General features: G+C 44.0%; 2 protein-coding genes and 1 long non-coding RNA gene across 16 annotated transcripts in view; 2 read left to right on the top strand and 1 right to left on the bottom strand.

Moving 5' to 3' along the window:
• The first annotated feature begins 578 nt into the window (after positions 1-578).
• LOC149975256 (uncharacterized) lies at positions 579-3,678 on the top strand. Its single transcript, XR_016489035.1, has 2 exons — positions 579-769; positions 2,122-3,678. It is a non-coding gene; the product is annotated as an uncharacterized LOC149975256 (long non-coding RNA).
• A 1,800-nt stretch (positions 3,679-5,478) lies between these two features.
• On the top strand, positions 5,479-7,408 carry id2 (Id2 protein). Its single transcript, NM_001124723.1, is given in 3 exon segments — positions 5,479-5,903; positions 6,184-6,244; positions 6,828-7,408. Coding segments are annotated over 2 exon segments (408 nt in total). The 5' UTR covers positions 5,479-5,552; the 3' UTR covers positions 6,241-6,244; positions 6,828-7,408.
• Positions 7,409-9,535: 2,127 nt separating this feature from the next.
• Positions 9,536-24,132, bottom strand: part of LOC110498117 (kinase D-interacting substrate of 220 kDa B) — a 96,459-nt gene continuing 81,862 nt past the window's right edge. For 5 of the 14 annotated variants that reach the window (XM_036955089.2, XM_090211483.1, XM_090211484.1 and 2 more), the window contains 7 exons: positions 20,085-20,311; positions 18,906-19,028; positions 18,377-18,439; positions 14,124-14,261; positions 13,284-13,382; positions 11,978-12,211; positions 9,536-11,481 (listed from right to left, as the gene is read on the bottom strand). In XM_036955089.2, the coding sequence (XP_036810984.2) occupies positions 10,405-11,481; positions 11,978-12,211; positions 13,284-13,382; positions 14,124-14,261; positions 18,377-18,439; positions 18,906-19,028; positions 20,085-20,311 (1,961 nt within the window). In that variant the 3' untranslated portion in view covers positions 9,536-10,404. Of the gene's footprint in view, positions 11,482-11,977; positions 12,212-13,283; positions 13,383-14,123; positions 14,262-16,247; positions 16,278-18,376; positions 18,440-18,905; positions 19,029-20,084; positions 20,312-24,132 lie in introns of all 14 variants that reach the window. The other 9 variants (XM_036955093.2, XM_090211487.1, XM_090211486.1 and 6 more) reach the window with 4 other exon arrangements.

The following is a 24,132-nucleotide window of genomic DNA, read 5'->3' as shown; positions in this document are numbered from 1 at the left end:
GCCCTTTGTCTCCCTTCCAATCTGGCCACATCTCCCCCTGAGCATCCTGCTTGCCTGCTGTGGGCTGCCTGATGCCTGCTGTAGCCTCTCACATATCAATGGAGCCCCAATTGGGTGGTCAGACAGAGACAAGCCCAGCTAGGATGGCTAGTGAGGGGTGGCAGGGATTGTGGAGGGCCAGCTCTATGTTCCAACCTGGAGACTATCTGTCTGATTGGAGCTTCTGGTGTTGGTTGGTTCTCAGTAATTTACAGCCCACATACTTGAGTTCTATGTCTATAGTCCAATTGTCATTGTATCGTAACTGTAAATTATTCTTAGTTTTGCATAGAAAATATATTGAACTTTGTAACAAGCACATTCATATTGTCAGTTGAATAACTTATTTATATATTTCCTCAGCTTTTCAGTGGTTTATTATGTCCAGAGTGAAAGCGTGATATTGCTATTATAGCCATTAGCAGCCCAGATATCGGACTTTCTGATGCATCAAATTGTTATAGCCTAATCGAACAAAGTGACTTCGGGTGACAACCTATTCTTTCAAGTCGAACAATAGGAAAACACTAAAGCCCCGCCCCTGCGGTCGATGTTGCTTCAAGAGTCGTACGCAAATGTTTTATGTGTGCACTACTGCACGCGACGGCCTAGCGGTAACCTCTCAATCCTGCTCAATCAACAAAAGAGCACTATGCTTACGTCGCGAATACAGATTGGACACATATGTAAACTTCGCTGCGAACCGGTGCCACTTGGATGCCCTTCTTCAGTAAGCGAAAGGACCGCAGAACTCGCTCAAACCGAAACTGAGAAATCATTTTACCTCAGCCCCTATCATAATCGGATGATGAGGATAATAGACCGGATGATTTATAGATATATATTTTTTAAAGGTGGTATGTTAGATAAAAACGAGATATAGGTGCAACTTTATAGGCTAATGTTAAGATTGATCTCACTTGTTTTCTGAAACGCGTTTTACAGTAAGCTTTGTCTGCAAGTTTTTCTTTAAACAGACTATATATAATACGCAATCTATTCCTATGTAAATATTGCACTGCATAAAAAGGCTTGACATTTTTGTTTTGCTATTTTAAAAAGGCTGTCAGTTTATTCGAACCATTTTATTTTACAACTAAACTTCTTTGACGCAAAATCTTCAATTATTATGATAATGATAAATCTTATTTGATCTATAGTAGCTAGACTGAACGGAATCGAAAACAACTATTGGACTCTACAGTATGTCTTCACAATGTTCATAGACTAAAATAACACTTTTAGGGATAGTAAAAAGTGCCTATTTTGTTGCAAAAGGCTGACAATCAGGTATGTGGAGCTGCAGACAAGTTCTGACGCTGGCCTGTGGGGCGCACGTCAACTATAGTCTACTGAACAAAAATATAAACGCACCATGCAACAATTTCAAAGATTTTGCTGAGTTACAGTTCATATAAGGAAATCAGTACATTGAAATAAATAAAGTAGGCCATAATCGATGGATTTCACATGACTGGAAATCATAGGAGGCTGGTAGGAGGAGTTACAGGAGGACGGGCTCATTGTAATGGCTGGAATGGAATTGATGGAACAGAATCAAACATGGTTTCCATATGTTTGATGTATTTGAATCTGTTCCGTTTATCACATTCCAGACATTACAATGAGCCCATCCTCCTATAGCTCCTCCCACCAGCCTCCTCTGCTTGGAATATAGATATGCATTGGTCACAGATACCATAAAAAAAGGTTGGGGTGTGGGTCAAAAAAACAGTCAGTATCTGGTGTGACCACCATTTGCCTTATGCAGCACGACACATCTCATGGAGTTGATCAGGCTGTTAATTGTGGCCTGTGGAATGTTGTCCCACAAGTTGCTGGATATTGGCGGGAACTGGAACACGCTGTCGTACTCGTCGATCCAGAACATCCCAAACGTGCTTGTCGTGATGTGTGTTTTGTCCTATATTTTTATTTAATTTATATTCATTTTTAATCCCAGCCCCCGTCCCCACAGGAGGCCTTTTGCCTTTTGGTAGGTCGTCATTGTAAATAAGAATTTGTTCTTAACTGACTTGCATAGTTAAAAAAGATTAAATATATCTTCTTCTTTTTTTAAAGCTTAATGGGTGACATGTCTGGTGAGTATGCAGACCATGGAAGAACGGACATTTTCAGCTTCCAAGAATTGTCTACAGATCCTTGCGACATGGGGGCTGTGCATTATCATGCTTAAACATGAGGTGATGACAGCGTATGAATGGCACGACAATGGGATCTCGTCACAGTATCTCTGCCCATACCATAACCCCACCGCCACCATGGGGCACTCTGTTCACAATGTTGACATCAGCTAACCGCTCACCCACACAACGCCATACATGTGGTCTGCAGTTGTGAGGCCGGTTGGACATACTGCCAAATTCTCTAAAATTACGTTGGAGGCGGCTTATGGTAAAGCAATGAACATTCAATTATCTGGCAACAGCTCTGGTGGACATTCCTACAGTCTGCATGCCAATTGCACGCTCCCTCAAAACTTGACACATCTGTGGCATTGTATCATGTGACAAAACTGTACATTTTAGAGTGGCATCTTTTTGTCCCCAGCACAAGGTGCACCTGTGTAATGATTATGCCACACCTGTCAGGTGTATGGATTATTTTGGCAAAGGAGAAATGCTCAATAACAGGGATGTAAATGAATTTGTGCTCAAAATCTGAAAGAAATAAGCTTCTTGTGCGTATGGAACATTTCGGGGATATTTTATTTCAGCTCATGAAACATGGGACCAACACTTTTACATGTTGCGTTTATAGTTTTGTTCTGTGTAGTTGGCAGTCCTGCATTTCTAACATTTTATTTAGAGTGGTTGAAGCTTTTATACAAAAATATGTTTAATGAAGAATCAAGTTCTAGTTCAGTTTCCCTGAGAGGTTGGCAATTGTCATGTTGAGGAAGTAAAATATATTGAATATTTGAATTGTTTTATATTATGTTTTATTTTGCATATCTACTTCAGAATGCTTTGAAAACTAAAACTTAGCCTCTATTGTTTAATGGGACAGATGTGTCCAAACTCCTTAATTTGTTATGCTGGCAGCCAGTCCTTTTCTTGACGAAGGGAGACTTTTCCAACTCAAATGTAAGTTAAGAAATGTTAATGATGCAGGTGTGCGGGCCCCGCAGCACCGAGGTGACGAATCAAACTCCGATCTCTCACAGTTCGGTTCCATTGATCAGCTGAGACCTCGCGCTGATTGACAGCCCCCGTCGCCATAGCAGCCGCCTGAGTGGCGCCGTGAGGACTGGCCCGAGGGCTGCTGTGAATGGGTGACGTCACGGGGCTGGCGCCAGTGAGTCTGCGAGAGTATGAGCTCGCGGCGCAATTCAGTACTGCGGCTCGCTTGGTGCCAATTCATCACCTGTCAGGGATCAGTCAGGGTGTCATGCGAAATGTACACAGCTGTGAGAACAAAAAGAAGAGAGAAAATGAAAAAATCGGATTAGGCCGACACCAGATGTGGACACGACTGCAAGAATTCCGCATCGCATCACAGTAGAAATGCATAAAGGCTTGTTAAGTAGGCGAAGTTGTCTCTTGGCTGCAAAATCAAAACTGTATAATGTGTGTAAGTTGCTGCCTTCCAAACATTAAATAGCCTCTTTTTATGCAAGTGTAGGCTATTTCTCTTTGAGAAATGTACTTCACATTGAGAAATGTCAAGCATGTTGCAGAATAGCTGGTGGGTGGGTGGGTAGATGGTGATATGCATTTGTTTGCATAAGATTTGTTATTGCACATGAGAGCTCAGTCTTAACAGAGGACAGACTACATACACCAAACATAACATAATCAATTGCACTGTGCTTGCCAGGATTGCATTTTTTTGTTAAAATACTCTATTTGTTCTGCAATACTATTTAGGGCTTTTGGTGTTTTGCAGCGCATTTCTCTCAAATCTATTTTACCGTCATTTTTGGTATAGTATCCATGTTTTCATTGTTATGAAATATATCCACACAAAAAAAATATTTTCTAAATAATATTTTGTTGCAGCTGTGCTCAAGGAGAAGACACACATTCTCATGCATTGAAGACGTTGTCACTATGACCCCTAATGCGTTTGTTAAAAATTCATTGACTTTTGTGAGCAACCCAATTTAATCCACAAAGCAAAACGAACACCCGCTGCAGCCCACAACAGCCCCGGGGCAATTCGTTTGTGCCGCATCACTCCGCGCGCTTTGGAGCTCATTGCACAGCACCAGTTGGATAATGCAGCGTTTAATTTATACACAGGAATGCTATTATAGCCTTAACATGTTCGCAACCAAAGGATCTGTTTAACAATGAATTACATTATTGTCAATCTTTGAGGTCATATAATGGCCTTCCTCACGAAATGTTTTCTAAATTGTGTTGAGGACCTTAAACACAGTGTCAATCCAGATGTCATCCAAGTGGCCCCATACACATTGTGACAGTCACTCCTTGACCAGTAGTCACAGATTTCTCACAATAATGTGCATAATCATACACCTATATTATTTCAAATATTCCCTATTCTGCAGATTCAGAATCCATATTTCCCCACTGATCCAATTCGTGCGCAAGCATGCCATATAGGCTAGGTCCGAAGTCCGGTTTAGCCAGCCGGTTTAATGACCCATTCAAAGTTCACATTTCTCTTATCACCAATTTATACATAGCCGATGTAGAGATAAATTATATCAGTCCAAATGTATTCATTCAACATCTGATGCCGTGCCCTGGAATGCAATTTTAATAGCCAATTCCTACAATCACAATTCCTAGTTTTTCCGAATCTTTAGAAATTCAATGTGTGTGTAGGCTACCCATAATTTCAAACAAGAGATAATGATGAAATTAATCACCAGGATGTAGTGTTATGTTGACAGTCAAGGACTGTGTGAGAGCGAGACCTCTCCTAATCTTGACTATAAAGCAAGATTTTGTGACACTTATCAGCCCCTTCACCTTAATTAATACATCGTGATGCGTAATTGCGCAATTTACGCATGGTTACAAATCATTCTAAGATTTCGTATTTAATATTCTTAAATTAATTAATTGAGAAAGGCTTTAAAACAACATTAAAACCATCAGAGAAATGTACGCTCCAGTTTGACAAGCTCCTGGTTCCAAATTACAAATCATTAATTTTCTTGATCAGAAACAGGTAAGGGCTCAATTTTCCAAATTGCCCACCGGAGCTGAAGAGCGCGCTCACAGTGCCACCATCAACATGCGTTTTCACTGGCTGAGAAGACGGGAAAAAGGAGGGACCTGACTGTGAGGCATGCTCAAGCAATGGTTGGGCACGAGGGGAGTGATTGACGTAGCTAATCCATCCAATCAGCACCAATAAAACCCCTGCGTAGCAAACCCAGCCTGCTTGCTATATAAACCACAATGACAGCTTGTTAAACCAGTCCGTTTGCTCACCGACCGTCTGTGAAGGAATAGAAAGAATAATATAACAAATATCTCAACGAACGAACTGAACGTCTCACACGAAGTGTCACTATGAAAGCGATAAGCCCAGTAAGGTCTTTCCGGAAAAACAGCTCAAATCTGTCTGAACACAGTCTGGGAATCTCTCGGAGCAAGACTCCCGTGGATGATCCTTTAAGCCTGCTTTACAACATGAACGACTGCTACTCCAAGCTGAAGGAGCTGGTGCCCAGTATCCCTCAGAACAAGAACGTAAGCAAAATGGAAATCCTGCAGCATGTCATCGACTATATTCTGGACCTGCAGATCGCACTTGACTCCAATGTCGCAATAACGAGCCACCATCACCCGCGACCAGGGCAAGCTACACCCAGGACTCCCCTAACAACTCTCAATACAGATATCAGCATCTTGTCATTACAGGTAAGGATGGGCCGGCCTACTATTGTCTGAAATATCCAAAGAATATAAACAAAGACGTAGGCTACATTTGGTTGGGTCGATTTTACTAATGGTGTGAACGTATTTGAGTGCGTTTTCTATGCGTAATTATGGTATATTGTCAAATTACACCATTTGGTTACAAAAGGCATGTTTTCCATTATCAAGATTGAGAGGGTAGGACTTTTAATGTGTGCGCTCATTAATAATTCCACGTAGGCCTATTTGACTGCGGCAGTGCTAATGAAGGTTTGTTTTTCAGTCTCCGGAGTTTCCATCAGACCTGATAACGGATGACAGCAGGACTCTTCATCGTTAAAGCGGTAAATAATGCTTTTACCACCTGTCTACAATATTATGTCTGGGATTTGCTTGTCTATTAGCCTACTACAGCCTGTTGTGGCAGAATAGAAAGAAAATGAACGCCAGTGTGTTTCTGACAGTATAATCACGCTCATTGTTAATGGTTCAATATATATAAACTACATGCATTGCATACTGTTTAAAAAAATGAATAGGCAATTATTTGTTATAACGTCGTAATAGCACAGCTGCGGTGACGCTGTCTATAATGCAGAGCATCTGTAATATAAAATAAATGGTTCAGATTACTACTAGATGTCTGCACATAATTGGTGCAATCGGAGGCTAGGCGCCAGTTGAACTGCAATTACGATCTGATTCTCTCCCAGATTGTAGGCTGAAGTTGTGTGCGAAAGTGCCTTATGCTGCTCTAGTGTCTGTCTGTACTGTGTGTGTAGGCTACATCTGGAGCCCAGGGTTTGCTCAGTATTTGAGTGTTTGGTTAAATCTTAATACTGCGGCTTCCTCCCTGGCGCCAGTCTGTCCGGATCTCTGCCCTGTTTGCATTTTCTAAACATGCCTTTCTTTCTCAATCTTTTGCAGGCGTTTGGTTAAGACACAACACACACAGGACCTCGGAACCGGGCTTTTTCCCCCTCTATTTTTGTCCTCAGGTTCTGGAATTTCTTTAATTGAATCAAAAGACTTTGCTTAAAGGACAATCTATGTGATGTGTTTTCAGTTCGGACACTCATATTTAATTTAAGACTTTTTTTGTGCTTTCTTGAAATGGAAGGTGCGCTATATTCCCGAAACTGGGAGAAAAACAAATGAGATTGTCACAAGGATTTCACTTTATCCCCCTTGAAGTCTTTTTTTTTTTTTTTTTTTTGCGGAGTTGGCTCGTGAATAGAAGACACATTGGTTAGTTACTGTTTAAAATGTAGTCTGTCTTGTCAGAATTGTTACTCTTCTTGGCACATGAAGGACTGGACATTGTAAAAAATGAAATGAACAAGTGAAACCTTGTGAACTCGCTCGGAGGTTTATCTTGTATAGTTAAAGGAATTGCACATTTCTGCAAAAGTGTAATGCTGTACTTAATTATGCTGAAACTTTTTATAAAAGTAATAATGTAAATTGTACCTTTTTTATACAAAAAATAAACCAAATGCATTATTTGAGCATGTTTTCCTGCTGTATGGAAGCTTGTAGCCTAGATGACAGACCGCGAGATATGCTGAAATTTGCGAAAGGTAGACTGACACTTATGTCTGGCTGAAAATGTTTCTGCAATGCCAGGTTGTCACGAGTTTCATTTCCAGCGCGTTAACCGGCCCATTCAGTGGTAATGTCAATATTTTATAACAGTTGTCAACTGAATTATGAGATTCTTCAGTCATTTCTTTGGGGCGCAATGGACAAACTATACAATTCTTATTGACTACGTGAGTCTTTTACAGGCCACACACAGCAGGACTCTAGTTGACCTTTCTCATCTTGAAGGTGTTCAGGAATTGAGACCTAATTCTACCTCAAACACGCACTGCAGGGGCATATTCCCAGGGTGTATAGGACATTGGGCCATTTACGCGATTATCTCACCTGAGAATAAATCTGCTCCTCGGGAAACTGCTAACCTCTAAACACTTAACAAAACAATGTCATTTTAAATGGCCTGCCAGTGTTGAATAGACTATTTTGTAGAAAAACGCAGAGCCATTTCATAGATCTCCCGGGTGTTGTCTGTTTTTACGATGTGAAAATATTAGGCAACGACAGTTTGTCTGACAGTGAAGTGTACACTGTACAACTGAACACTGGACCATGCGCACCTAAAACCACAATCTCCCTCCAAATTGATTGGATTAACAGTTTACCATGCAAGCCTAAACTATTGTATGTGAAGCACTTCCATTTGTACAGGTAGAAAACTCAGGTTCACAATTTTCCCATAAGTCTCATTGGCAAGCTCAAGTTCCTTAATTAACAGTACACTTGTAATTGAGCCTATACGTGTGCCCAACATACAAAGGACATATAATGACATTGCATATGTATATTGTGACATATCAACTAATTTGGCCTTCAAATCATATTTTCCTCACAAGTGAAAGTTCATGCCCACGGTTTAGTGACCATGGCTAATGAGTTTTTATGGGCAGTCCGCCACCTACTGGTGAAAAAAGTACCGCGCTGACACCAGCTAATGCAATTGCGTCTTAACCCATTCTGTACTGACCAAACATGGAACAATTTCAAATGAAGTTTCTATAAAGAAATAGGTCAATTGAAATAAATTCACTAGGCCCTAATCTATGGATGTCACATGACTGGGAATGCATCTGGTCAGATACCCTAAAAAAAAAAGGTAGGGCCATGGATCAGAAAACCAGTCAGTATCTGGTGTGACCCTTTTCCTCACATAGTTGATCAGTCTGATTGTGGAATGATGGCTCTGAAGTTGCCAGGAACTCTTAACACGTTTTCGTACACGTCAATCCAGAGCATCCCAAACATGGTCAATGGTTGGCATGTCTGAGTTTGCAGGCCATGGAAGAACTGGGACATTTTCAGCTTCCAGGAATTGTGTACTGATCCTTGCATCATGGGGTCGTGCATTATCCTGCTGAAACATGAAGTGATAGCGGCGAATGAATGGTACGACAACGGACCTCAGGATCTCATCACGGTATCTGTGCATTGAAATTGCCATCGATAAAATGTAATTGTGTTCGTTGGCCCATACCATAACCCCCACCGCCACCATTGGGCATTCTGTTCACAACATTGACATCAGCAAACCACTCGCCCACAAAACGCCATACATGTGGCCTGCGCTTGTGAGGCTGGGTGGATGTACATCTGTGGCATTGTGTTGTGTGACAAAACTACACTTTAGTGGCCTTTTGTCTCCAACACAAGGTGCACCTGTGTACTTATGTTTTTTTTTAAATCATCTTTATATGCAGTTGTCAGGTGGATGGATTATCTTGGCAAAGTAGAAATGATAACAGGGATGTAAACAAATTTGTGCACAACATTTTAGAGAAATAAGCTTTTTGTCAGTATGGTACATTTCTGGGATCTTTTATTTGAGCTCATGAAACATCGGACCAACACTTTACATGTTGCTGCATTTATATATTTGTTCAGTGTGTATGGGAGCAAGGGATATTAATTACATTTAATTATGAAATGAATAAAGGGGTCAACTTTTGAGCTCATAGGAAAAGTATAGTTCAAGGGACGGAAGCATGTTTTGAATTGTTATACTTTATGCAGGAAGTAAAACATGTTTCAGGCAAAGCTTCAGAGAATATGTTTATTATTTCACAAATACATGGCTTCACAATGCACTCAAAAGGTTCAGAACCTCGGATGGACATCCGTAGTGCATGGGAAACTCAGGTTTACCACATCACTGTTCACACTAAAGAGTTCAAATATTTTTTAAATTATAGCACAAAATATCAGTATATTCTTGGGGAAATAGACCTTTCAGTCAGAACGCCAATCCACAGCCACGCTACATAAATTAACAGGTACTTGATAACTAGAAATGAGGAAAACTTATTTTGTTTTCAAGCACATAAAGCCAACTCAGATTTCAGTAACCAATCACAAAGTACAGAACACATTGCACCAACACACACCACTGTACTGTAATGTCACCACCACAACACAACATTCATACACACAACTCCATAATTCACCACCATTATCCAACAATTCACTACCATTATTTAACAATTCACTACCATTATTTAACAATTTACTACCATTATTTAGTAACAGCTAAAGTGAACATGACAGCACACTTAATTGAATTAGAGGGCCATTTCAATTTGACGTATAGTCCATTTTAGTCTGTCATCGTCATTAACTTTCAAATGAATTCACAAAATCTATTCAGGACATTGAATTTCTTCAACCCAAATGATTTAATATTTCTAAGGTTGGAAAAAAAGGTGATTCTCTTCATGTGAATTGATGTTTACTGACCCGCATATCAACTTCTTCTCTCAAATATTTTTCAAACGAAGTCACAGATTAATAGGCCTGTTTTGATTGCCATCCATATCAATGTAACACAGGATTGGTAAAAGGCATTTATTTTTGTAGCACATCACAACATCAAACATCTATGGTACCTCCTCCAAAAAGGACCGGGCCCCTCTCACAGGACACTCTCTCTCTCGTCCTCCAAGACAATAGCGTCAGGGGCCCCTGTGCAGCCTTTGAGGGTCTCGCCGGTGCCCAGCGGCCTCTTATGGATGATCCCACACAGGTTCTGGATGTGGACGGGCCTCGTGGTGGAGGTAGAGCCGGTGCTGGAGCCTGGGGTGATGAGGACTGGGGTGGAGCTCTCTGTGTCTTGGTTGTCTTGGCTAGTGTTGGTGGTGGCAGCATTGTTGCTGCTGTTTCTGTTGTTGTTGAGCGTGGTGGTGCTGGGGGTGCGGTTGAGGTTGCTCACGGAGGAGCTGGAGCGGAACCAGGTTTCATCGGGACTGGAGGCCATTGGGCTGCCCTCGGACGGGGCCTCAGAGCAGATGGACATGCGGGTGATAGTGGAATCCTGAAGGCCGCTCAGACTGCTGGGCAGCAGGCCCCTCTTCTTGACCAGACCCTCCAGTTCCAATTTATTAACCCCCTCCTCTTCTGCTTCCACTAACACTTCCTCCAGGGAGTGGTCCGAGGAGCTCTCGCCAGACCTCACACCCGAGTCGGACGAGTCCTTCTTGTTTAGGGCGATGTTGCTGGGCGCTTGGGCACCCCCGTTGTTGAGCAGAGGGGTGTTTTCTGATTCCTCCGGCCCGGACCCCTCCTCCTCGTTGCTGGGAACCTTGTGGTAGCGAGGCCCTGGTCCCTTTACCTTGGAACTGCCTGCTTTAGAGGCGTCAAGCTTCTCATCCTCTTCGCTGATGGGGTCCAGGGGCACATCAGTGTCAACCACGTCCGTGGCTTTAGCACCTCTCTTGGTAGGGAAAGAGGGCTTACGGCCATCCTTCTCGGACCCGTCTTTGGCATTCTCCTCTGGGTTTCTGGCATCTCGGTATTGGAGGAACTGGCCCAGGTGGGGCTGGACAGACTTCTCTCCCCCGCCTCCGGCTACGTCTAGCTGGGTCATCTGGGCGATGTACTCACGGTAGGCATCGTGGTACTCTGCCTGCTGCTTGTCCGTAAGCTTGCAGATGTCGTTGGATGACTCCTGGAAGTTGAGGCTGGATATACTCGGGGTATGGTGGGTGGCCGTCTGGGGGAGGGGAGAAGAAAAGGGGAACAGAGGGTATAAAGTGTTTTGTTATGGTTGAGGGGGGAACGAGCGCGTCATGGACGTTACTGGTATGGGCGAAAGGGTGAGAAAAAGCACAAACTCATGAAGTTTGTGGTTACGGCGCTGCCGTTGAACTTACAATGCTTTATTGGAGAGCAGAGAGAGCAAAAATAACATATTTTCTAAGACCCTGCCTTTTGGTGGTGGTGTCCCCCCCCCGCCACCTCAACTTCCTCAACCAATGACTGCTTGAGTAAATGTAGATGTGTGACTGCTTAGATGTGTGCTTTAAGGGTGTTTGGGTGGCTTGGTAAGTGTCTGTGAATGTGTTTATCTGTGTTATGAGCAAAAAACAGTGCCAAAGTCTATGTATGTGTACTGTGTGTGCATATGGACGTGTGTTTCAGTGTGTTGTGTGTGTGTGTGTATGTTCAACTCCCCACCGCTGAGTGTGTGTGTGTGCTGAACTCCTCACCATGGGCCAGTGCTGTGTAGTCTCTCTGTGTGTCTGGGTGGGTTCCTCCAGGCTCAGGCCCATGTTACTGAGCTCCTCGAAGCTGAGGTTCAAGATGTAGTCGCCCACCTCATGGGGAGCTCCCTGGCCCTGGTGCCTGGCCGTCTCCATGTTGGCCACGCTGCTGCCCTGCTCGCTGGCTGCACGTGACTCGTCCTGCAGGGCCTGGCCCTCCACATTACGCTGTTCCATCACCTGGGAGACAGAGGGAAGAAGAGAGATGACTTAGACAGGCAAATATACTACCAGTTCTAGAGTAAACCTGTCACCACAATACAAGGTAGAGAATCAACATAGGAAATAACCACGAGCTACAGAGCCAATATACAGTATCACCACTAGCTATGAAACTCAACATACAACAACTAACTCTACAGAGCCAATATACAACCAACAGAAATAGACTCAACGCTGCATCTATAATATACCTGATAACCATCAGATACTGTATGAAGCCAATACATCACCATCATCTTAATAGGTTACAAACACAAAGTCAGTACTAGTATTTTAGTTCAATACAGAAGGCACCACGGATGGTGATGCCAGAAGTTTGGTTGAACTCTACAGGGCCTGTAGGGGTAAGTGGTCCGGTGTCCACGTCAGATGGCTTGGGATGTGCTTCGAGGAGTAGCTTGGGATGTGCTTCGAGGAGGAGCTTGGGATGTGCTTTGAGGAGGAGCTTGGGATGTGCTTCGAGGAGGAGCTTGGGATGTGCTTCGAGGAGAGTTTGGGATGTGCTTCGAGGAGGAGCTTGGGATGTGCTTCGAGGAGGAGCTTGGGATGTGCTTTGAGGAGGAGCTTGGGATGTGCTTCGAGGAGGAGAACATGCTAGTTTTCGTAAAGCCGCGCAACTGGTTTTCAGAATCAGACCCCTGGACTGCGTGGAGACTGGCTGACTGTAGCTCCCACTGACAATAACCTTCCTCCAGATCTCAGGCTGGACGGCCATGTTCTGGCAACACAACGTTAGTTAGTGGAAGGAGGCTCAAACGGACATCTGATCAACGCGAGCTACATGTGTTCCTGATTCCAGCCCCTCGAGCGAGCAAAGCATACTGCAGACTTTCTCTTAATACGGATTATAAAATCCTCCAATGTCTCCAGAGAAGGCTCAAGACGCCCCGATTTTAAGAAGACAAAGAAACAACACACAAAAACACAACTCCGGTGAATGAAAATCAGGATGCTGATATTAAAGTACACATTAAATCAATAAAATAAGGATGTAAAGTATTTAAGAGCGGAGGTGGAGGTTTTGTCTTACCATCCCTCTGAAGAGCTGCCAGTCCCCAAAGTTCATGTTCATCTCATTCTTCAGCTCTTCCAGGTTGCACTGAGACAGCACCCGGCCATTCACATTGGCCTAACACAGAGAGAGGCAGAGACAAGTTCACTACTAACCAAATACAGGCACATAGAGCCGGTTTGGACACAGATAAAGCCAAATCCTGGAGTAGAAAGCACTTTCAATGGAGATTCTCAATCAAGATAGCTTTTTAGTCCAGGACTATGCTGCTAGGCTTAATCTGTGTCCTGGAAACAGCCCCATACTGTATAAATTAGGGCATAAAAAGGCAGAAGTTGAGTAAAACAGGAATAAGTTGATTGAAGTAGGGCCATATGTTCAATTAAAAAAGTAGAGGCATATGGAACTCTTTCAGATGGCAAGAAACCCCTCTAAGAGAGGTTAAAGAAACGTATGCATTTTCAACAGGAGTCCTGTTCTCAAAAGGCGAGCTTGTATTACATATATTTATATACTTCCGGTTCTGTACCTCACCAAACAAGGAGGACTTTTCACATGAAGACACAAGAAGCATTGTTAGCTGGGTAGACTGACTGTGGTCTAGAAGCTTTCATGACATACTGTCTATAGATCATTTATAAATGGACTAGAAGCTGATCAATGCAGACAGAGACATTAGCTGTTTTGTTGAGCCATATAAAGTTGATCAAGATATTGATAGACAAAAATAAACCTTGTGTGCAAATGGATATAATTTAGAATCTTTTGTATAAACTTTATTGACTAAGGTGTTGTATAAACAGGAGCAATATGTATGTGTGTGTGATGGTGTGTGACGGTGTGTGTAGTAGGCCTGACCTTCTTGATAGTGGAGGTATACTGGCCCAGCATGCTAGAGTCCATGCCGGCGATCTGTTTGACGCGCTCACACACTGCGTCCGTGTTCAGAGAGCTGAGGAGTACCACAGGGGTTCCCGGTACCCCAGAGGCAGAACCCTGTCACACACACACACACACACATAAGTCCACACAGAATCACCCATTGACGTTGTAGCATAGTAGGGCTCACTCACCACCACTGCAAAGTCATACGGTTAGCGCAAACTGTTAGCACAACGCTTCAACAACCACAGAACAACGTTTCAACAACCACAGCTAGCTTAACATTAATGGTGGTTAACACTGGAGTAGCTATTCACTGCAACCAGAAACACTATTCCCCTTTTCACAGCATAGCACAAAGACAAAACACTCCAAACCAAATGCATTACTCTGTCAGTGCCAGCACCTGTGAGGTAACAATACTAGAGCATGGTAACGAGCGGCACCAGCTGTGCAGTATGGTCTCTGTTGGGCGTCTGCATGTTAATCTGAAGACACTGTTGATGGTAGTGCATTATTCACTGTACACAGACGAGCCGTGTGTGTGACTCTTCCACTGCTCTCCTCCTTGAGGCTAGAAGAGTGGTCAATACCCTCGCCCCCTAATGCTCTCTAACCTCCCAGCTAACCTAATATGCCACCCACTAACAGAGAAACAAAACAACCCTTCTCTCTCTCTCTCTGACTGAGCAACAACAAAACAACAGCTTTGTTGACTTGGGCGGGAAGGCGCAGAGGCTTAGAAGACGTCTGTGCTTGGTCTTTTGCTGCGAGAGCTTGCTTGAGAAAATAAGCTGTACACGTCTTAACAGAGCCTAGCAGAACAGGGGGGGGTGTAACTGTCATCACTCTGTGAAAGGAGGCAGAGGGTGACGCTGATTTGGGGAGGTTAGCTACTGTACACAGACAGTCCTGGAGAGTGCAGCGTACTGCGGTGTCAGCTGCACTAATAGGCCAGTGTGTGTGTGTGTGTGTGTGTGTGTGTGTGGCTTTAGCAGGTAACACACTATCTGCATGACTTTCCCTGATGCGTTATATAGAGGCATTCATATTAGCATCCGTTAAAAGTACCGGAGAGAGCAATTATCCAGTAGACTGTAGAGCTCCTCAATAATGACAGCCCAAATGATTTCTGTTTCTTAAGTATTTCTGGCTGGCATTTTAAATCATGCTTCTTAATTGGGTCTTGCAAATTTGGCAAGTAAAACTTTCTTTCTGGTGGGTTTTGTTGAATTCATTTAGAAGTAGAATTCATAATACATGCGTTGGATGACCTAGAAGAGACATTCTAGAACTATTGTACATTCAACTAGAACTATTTTCAACTACATTATCGATAAACTGGTGGTTAGAGCACTGAATGCTGATTGGCTAACTGACGTTATAAATCTAACTGTATACCACGGGTATGACAAAACATGTATTTGTACTGCTCTAATTACATTGTTAACCAGTTTATAATAGCAAAAAGGCATCTTTGGACTTTGTGATATATGGCCAATATACCACAGCAAAGGGCTGTATCCAGGCACTCCGCATTGCGTTGAGCATAAAGAACAGCCTTTAGACATGGTATATTGGCCATATACCACACCCCCTCGGCCCTTATTGCTTAAATATATCATATGTAGAGGTGGGCTATATGGAAGGTGGGTGAAGGTTCTTGTCTATGTTTCTAATGCATGACAGGTGGAGGGAAAAGCATGGCATGTTATATTAGTTGGAGGAGGTGAGATAGAAAGGTAGTGAGGTAGAAAGGTAGTGAGGTAGAAAGTTAGTGAGGTAGAAAGGTAGTGAGGTATAATGGTAGTGAGGTAGAAAGGAAGTGAGGTAGAAAGGTAGTGAGGTAGAAAGGTAGTGAGGTAGAAAGGTAGTGAGGTATAATGGTAGTGAGGTAGAAAGTTAGTGAGGTAGAAAGTTAGTGAGGTAGAAAGGAAGTGAGGTAGAAAGGTAGTGAGGTAGAAAGGAAGTGAGGTAGAAAGGTAGTGAGGTAGAAAGGAAGTGAGGTAGAAAGGTAGTGAGGTAGAAAGGTAGTGAGGTAGAAAGGTAGTGATGTGGTGAAAAAGTTAGAGATGGTGAAGTCCAAAGAGATGAGTGTACCTGCTTGGGTCTGAAAGGCTGAGACAACTGCTTCGGGGGGAGAAAGAGAGGCAGAGAGACAGAGGCAGAGAGACAGTTGCATAGAGACAGAAAGGCAGAGAGACAAGAGGCAGACAGACAGAGAGGTAGAGATTGATAGAGGTAGAGACAGACAGACAGACAGACAGACAGATAGGAGCACGACATTAGGCCACATGCCGAAGTCATCATAGAACACAAGAGAACAGTAGACACATTCACGTCAGACTAGACAATAAAACATTTATCTTGAAACACAGCGGGCAAAGGCACTTTTACAGCATCCCATCTAGCAAAGACTGAAACTGAGAAGCCATTTAGTTCAGAATTATTACAGGAGGAAATGAAATATATTTTTTATAGAGCGCTTTAAGAAGATAATCTTTGCAGAGAGGACGAGCAGCACAGAGCGTGATGTTTGTTGAGAGAGAGAAGCGTAAGGAGAGAAAGAGAGATATCCCCCACACAGAAAAGCAGAAGTTTCCACTTTGAGGAAGCCTTAAAAACTGGTCCTCCACCCAGACTGTAAGTGTGACTGTGTGTTACACTGTGCCAGTGCGAGTGTGATTACGTATACACGTGTGTTTGTATAGGCACACAAGTGTGTGTGTGTGTGTGACAAGAGACCCCTGTGTGCGATAAGGCTGTAATTCCAGCAGTGTGGGGCATGGGCAGAGCAGAGGGATGAGGAAAAAGAGAGGAAACAGAGTGCTGAGATATTGGCCCTTTATTGGCCCTTTTATAATGTGTATCTCCATGACTGATTACCACGTAATTACATCATCCGTATCTCTATGACTGATTACCATGTAATTACATTATCACTGTTTCCCCTATGACTGATTACCATGTAATTACATTATCAGTGTTTCCCCTATGACTGATTACCATGTAATTACATTATCAGTGTTTCCCCTATAACTGATTACCATGTAATTACATTATCAGTGTTTCCCTTATGACTGATTACCCCGTAATTACATCACCAGTGTTTCCCCTATGACTGATTAACATGTAATTACATCATCAGTGTTTCCCCTATGACTGATTAACATGTAATTACATCATCAGTATCTCCCCTATGACTGATTACCCCGTAATTACATCATCAGTATCTCCCATATGACTGATTACCCTTTAATTACATCATCAGTATCTCTCCTATGACTGATTACCATGTAATTACATCATCAGTATCTCCCCTATGACTGATTACCCTGTAATTACATCATCAGTATCTCCCATATGACTGATTACCCTGTAATTACATCATCAGTGTTTCCCCTATGACTGATTACCCTGTAATTACATCATCAGTGTTTCCCCTATGACTGATTACCCTGTAATTACATCATCAGTATCTCCCATATGACTGATTACCCTGTAATTACATCATCAGTGTTTCCCCTATGACTGATTACCATGTAATTACATCATCAGTGTTTCCCCTATGACTGATTACCCTGTAATTACATCATCAGTATCTCCCATATGACTGATTACCCTGTAATTACGTCATCAGTGTTTCCCCTATGACTGATTACCATGTAATTACATCATCAGTGTTTCCCCTATGTGCATCTAGCAGTGGTACACCGGTGCTGCTAAATCGTGGCCGTCACTGCAAAAAAAAAGGGAAGATCCCCCCCGCTATCTCTGCCACCGCTGCTGAAAGAAATCCTAGGGGAAACTCTGCACCGCCACTTCATCTATACTTACTTGGACCTTCCTGTGAACTAGTCCTATATGAACATGCTTCGTATGTAGAATGGGAGCGGGCGCACTCGCATGGTGGTTAGTTCACTCCTGGACAATGAGACTCACATTCATACAGGACTGAGCTATTACACTTAGGTCCAGAGCAGGCCACAAACATGGGAGCCACGGTGCAACTAGTCAACATGAGACATGACATTGTCACTGACATACCCTGTCAGCTTTCCAAACCATGTTAGTGTATCTGGTTGACGGACAAGGTTAGCCATGTGTGTGAGTGCATAGCCTTTTAGTGAGTTTGTGTGTGTTTGTGTGTGGCTAGTCGTAACAGTCAAGATGAAAGGACACAGATGCTTCAGCTAATGCCAACGCTCCACACCAGCCTGTCGTGTTACCATAGGGGGGTCAGTGGTAGTGGGGGAGGGGAGGCCCTCTCTGGGATCCTCAGCAATTACATCCTGACATGGGCACAGAATGAGGCACGGGGTGGGTCAAGGGGCATTGGGTATAGGAATAACCTAAACTAGAGCTGGAGCAAAATAAGATTGAGGTGTATAGGGGGGTAAAAAACACAAACTCCTTGAAGAGTGAAAGGGGTTCGTTTCATACAAGCTTACACAACGGACCTGAAGACAGAGACCACCTGCTGACCCACTGACCCGCTGCATTAAACGGATCGTATTCATCGCAATGAAGAACACAAAGAGAAACACACCCTTTTACTTTTTTGGGAGGAAAATAAAAGTGTTGAGAAAATGTATAAAGGTGAACACGTGTTATTGTCAAACAGAATCAGAATCAAAACAATTGTAAAAGTAATTGGCGCTTAACCACTAAGGCAACAAAAAAACTGTTACTATGACTACTATCTACTGACTAGCTACTAGTGCTAGGTGTACTACTGACAGGCAGCTCTGTACTTACAAGCCCATTGGGGTCCCTGGGGTAGCCTGTTTTGAAGGAGGGGCGTGATTGGGTCGGGGCAGGGTGAAGATGGGAGCTGTATTGATGACGGGGAAGGTGATACACATGATTGGGAAAATAGGGCTATATGGAAACCAGAGAGAGAGGAAGGATGAAGATGGAGAATGGTTAAAACATGTGGATTGTATGAGGGACCATTCTTATACAAAACATTAAGAACACCTGCTCTTTCCATGACAGACTGTCTAGGTGAATCCAGGTGAAAGCTATGATCCCTTATTGATGTCTCTTGTTAAATCCACTTCAATCAGTGACGATGAAGGGGAAGAGACAGGTTAAAGAAGGATTTTTAAGCCTTGAGACAATTGAGACATGGATTGTGTATGTGTGCCCTTCAGTGGGTGAATGGGCAAGACAAAATATTTAAGTGCCATTGAACAGGGTATGGTAGTAGGTGACAGGCGCACCAGTTTGTGTCAAGAACTGCAACGCTGCTGGGTTTTTCATGCTCAACAGTTTCCCATGTGTATCAAGAATGGTCAACCGCCCAAAGGACATCCAGCCAACTTGACACAACTGTGGGAAGCATTGGAGTCAACATGGGCCAGCATCCCTGTGGAACACTTTCGACACCCTGTGGAGTCCACGCCCTGACAAACTGAGGCTGCTCTGAGGGCAAAAGGTGTGTGTGTGTGTGTGTGTTTGTAGGGGGGACTCAATATTAGAAAGGGGTTCCTAATTTTAAGTAACACCAGAACTGTGAAGAATCATTTTTTCAAGTTGAGGTCAGCACTGTTACATTTCAAAATGAGGTTAAGTGAGTAAACGGCACTGTCTTGTGAGGTCGGTGCTCTGAGGTAGCTGGGCAGTCACATTAACAAACAGAGGTAAGTAACCATCACTTAGTAACCAAGTCCTGTGTGTATGCGAAGGTAAACTGAGGTAGGTACAACTGCACTGTGATTATTTTTCTACTAAGGTATGAATGAGGCAAGACAATATATTTAAGTGCCTTTAAACAGGGTATGGTAGTAAGTGCCAGGCACACCGGTTTACTGGTATTCTGAAGTACGTTGAACAAACCTTCCCTACTCTACTGTCTACTAAATGAATGTGTACTGAGCTACGTTCAGGTGCAGTCATCTGCCTGTCTGCTGCTGTGTTGTGCTGGCGTCTCACCCGGGTGTAGAAGGGGTGCTGGGGGGCAGGCATGCTGTAGTAACTGCTGTGGGGCTGGGGGGGCACGAGCCCTGGGGGGGGCAGGGAACCAACGTAGGAGCCTGTGGGGGAGCAGGCAGCCGAGTGCTGGCCGAAAGAGGAGGGGGCGCGGGCTGGCACGTCCTGCAGGGGCAGCGTGGGATAGGCCACTCCTCCAATGTGCATCTGCTCCCTGGCAGCACGGACATCTGATGGAAGAGAGGGAGAGGGGAGGAGAGATGAGAGAGGGAGTGGGAGAGAAAGACAGAGAGGGAGAGGGAGAGGGGAGGAGAGATGAGAGAGGGAGTGGGAGAGAAAGACAGAGAGAGGGAGAGGGGAGGAGAGATGAGAGAGGGGGTGGGAGAGAAAGAGAGAGAGGGAGAGGGGAGGAGAGATGGGAGTGGGAGAGAAAGACAGAGAGAGGGAGAGGGGAGGAGAGATGAGAGAGGGAGTGGGAGAGAAAGACAGAGAGAGAGAGGGGAGGAGAGATGAGAGAGGGAGTGGGAGAGAAAGAGAGAGAGGGAGAGGGGAGGAGAGATGGGAGTGGGAGAGAAAGACAGAGAGAGGGAGAGGGGAGGAGAGATGGGAGTGGGAGAGAAAGACAGAGAGAGGGAGAGGGGATGAGAGATGAGAGAGGGAGTGGGAGAGAAAGAGAGAAAGGGAGAGGGGAGGAGAGATGGGAGTGGGAGAGAAAGACAGAGAGTGAGAGGGGAGGAGAGATGGGAGTGGGAGAGAAAGACAGAGAGAGGGAGAGGGGATGAGAGATGAGAGAGGGAGTGGGAGAGAAAGAGAGAGAGGGAGAGGGGAGGAGAGATGGGAGTGGGAGAGAAAGACAGAGAGTGAGAGGGGAGGAGAGATGGGAGTGGGAGAGAAAGACAGAGAGAGGGAGAGGGGATGAGAGATGAGAGAGGGAGTGGGAGAGAAAGACAGAGAGAGAGAGAGGGGAGGAGAGATTTGAGAGGGAGTGGGAGAGAAAGACAGAGAGAGGAGAGGGGAGGAGAGATGAGAGAGGGAGTGGGAGAGAAAGACAGAGAGAGGGAGAGTGGGTGGAGGGATGAGAGAGGGAGTGGGAGAGAAAGACAGAGAGAGGAGAGGGGAGGAGAGATGAGAGAGGGAGTGGGAGAGAAAGACAGAGAGAGGAGAGGGGAGGAGAGATGAGAGAGGGAGTGGGAGAGAAAGACAGAGAGAGGGAGTGTGGGTGGAGAGATGAGAGAGGGAGTGGGAGAGAAAGACAGAGAGAGGGAGTGTGGGTGGAGGGATGAGAGAGGGAGTGGGAGAGAAAGACAGAGAGAGGGAGAGTGGGTGGAGAGATGAGAGAGGGAGTGGGAGAGAAAGACAGAGAGAGGGAGTGTGGGTGGAGAGACAGAAAGATGTAATGAAAAAGAGGGAGAGGAGGGAAGGAAGGAAGAGCGGGGAGAGAAATGGAGACGTTTCATCTGTAAGGCTGATCGAGATCATGTCTTGGCCCCGAGTATAAAGACACTTTAGATCCACCCACTCAAACTGATTCAGCCAATCATATTTGATCATTCTTATTGAGTTCAAATAGAGATGTTCTGTGGAGAGCAAGCAAATCATATTCCACATAGATGGAGAAACGTTGATTCTGTGATTGAGTGCACTTGATGGAGCAGGGTGAAAATGAAACTGTTAGGCTTTACTGAAAATAGACAACGTTCATTCAAACTGTCACTTTTGCCAAGAACACCGTCTTTCTTACTGATAAGTTGTATTTTGACAAATAGAGTTACAACATAGTGGAATCAGTGGCCTGGTAAGAAACAGGAAAAAAATGACTCTGTCATAAGAGTGTCTGTTGTTGAATGATGGGTTGAGTAGAGACCCAATCCTGCAGCAGGGAGCACAATGGAGGCTTGATGCCCACTGGATGGCTGCAGGACACTGGACACAGGAATGGCTAGGGACAGGGGTATACAGTTGAAGTCGGAAGTTTACATACACTTACGTTGGAGTCATTATAACTTGTTTTTCAACCACTCCACAAATTTCTTGTTATCAAACTATAGTTTTGGCAAGTCGGTTAGGACATCTATTTTGAGCATGACACAAGTCATTTTCCCAACAATTGTTTACAGACAGATTATTTCACTTATAATTCGCTGTATCACAATGCCAGTGGGTCAGAAGTTTACATACACTAAGTTGACTGTGCCTTTAAACAGCTTGGAAAATTCCATAAAATGATGTCATCGCTTTAGAAGCTTCTTTTAGGCTAATCATTTGAGTCAATTGGAGGTGTACCTGTGGATGTATTTCAAGGCCTACCTTCAAACTCAGTGCCTCTTTGCTTGACATCATGGGAAAATCAAAAGAAATCAGCCAAGACTTCAGAAAAAAATTGTAGACCTCCACAAGTCTGGTACATCCTTGGGAGCAATTTCCAAACGCCTGAAGGTACCACTGCTCCAAAACCGTCATAAAAAAAGACAGAATACAGTTTGTAACTACACATGGGGACAAAGATTGTACATTTTGGATTTTGGAGAAATGTCCTCTGGTCTGATGAAACAAAAATAGAACTTTGGCCATAATGACAATCGTTATGTTTGGGGGAAAGAGGGGGTGGCTTGCAAGCCGAAGAACACCACCCCAATTGTGAAGCACGGGGGTGGCAGCATCATGTTGTGGGGGTGCTTTGATGTAGGAGGGACTGGTGCACTTCACAAAATAGATGGAATCATGAGGTAGGACAATTATGTGGATATATTGATGCAATATCTAAAGACATCAGTCTGGAAGTTAAAGCTTGGTCGCAAATGGGTCTTCCAAATGGACAATGACGCCAAACATACTTCCAAAGTTGTGGCAAAATGGCTTAAGGACAACAAAGTCAAAGTATTTGAGTGGCCATCACAAAGCCCTGACCTCAATCCTATAGAACATTTGTGGGCAGAAATGAAAAAGCGGGTGCGAGCAAGGAGGTCCACAAACCTGACTCAGTTACACCAGCTCTGTTAGGAGGAATGGGCCAAAATTCAGCCAACTTATTGTGGGAAGCTTGTGGAAGGCTACCCGAAACGTTTGACCCAAGTTAAACAATTTAAAGGCAATGCTACCAAATGCTAATTGAGTGTATGTAAACTTCTAACCCAGTAGGAATGTGATGAAAGAAATACAAGCTGAAATAAATAATTATCTCTACTATTATTCTGACATTTCACATTCTTAAAATAAAGTGGTGATCCTAACTGACCTAAGACAGGGCATTTTTACTCTGATTAAATGTCAGGAATTGTGAAAAACTGAGTTTAAATGTATTTGGCTATGGTGTATGTAAACTTCCGATTTCAAATGTAGGTCATCTTCCAGAGGAATGGATGACTGGCTAGGGACAGGGGTATAGGTCATCTTCCAGAGGAATGGATGACTGGCTAGGGACAGGGGTATAGGTCGCCTTCCAGAGGAATGTATGACTGGCTAGGGACAGGGGTATAGGTCACCTTCACAGGGGTATAGGTCACCCCCCCCCCCCCACCCCCACACACACAGATGAATATCAAGACAAATACACACACACTAAGATGAAGAGACATGTAAACATCAACACACAGACACAACAAGCATACACACACACTAAGATGAAGAGACATGTAAACATCAACACACAGACACAACAAGCATACACACACACTAAGATGAAGAGACATGTAAACATCAACACATAGACACAACAAGCATACACACATGCACTCATCTCATACAAATAAGAATGATCCTAAAATACTACATTTATTAGAGTGGATAACTGGCCAGAGAGTCACTGGTCACCTTTCTGTCCCTGTGACCACCATGACAAAGGCGGTCTCTGCTGGTCAACAGACAGACTCAGTGTGCCACTGTGGTCACTAACAGCATGTTGCCATCACACTAAGGCCAGGGTAACAACTGTTATGGTGGATAGATACATCTATTAACTGACCAGCTCAGCGCACAGTGACGCCTGTGTGACAGCCCGGAATTGTCCCAAACACCATGTGGCCAATAAATGAGTAGGTGAGCATTGCGTCAT

Source organism: Oncorhynchus mykiss, chromosome 19, assembly GCF_057628025.1.
Source record: "Oncorhynchus mykiss isolate SJ-2025 chromosome 19, ASM5762802v1, whole genome shotgun sequence".
NCBI lineage: Eukaryota > Metazoa > Chordata > Actinopteri > Salmoniformes > Salmonidae > Oncorhynchus > Oncorhynchus mykiss.
The sequence above is the reverse complement of the archived record's forward strand: the minus strand, read 5'-3'. Positions and strand labels throughout refer to the sequence as shown.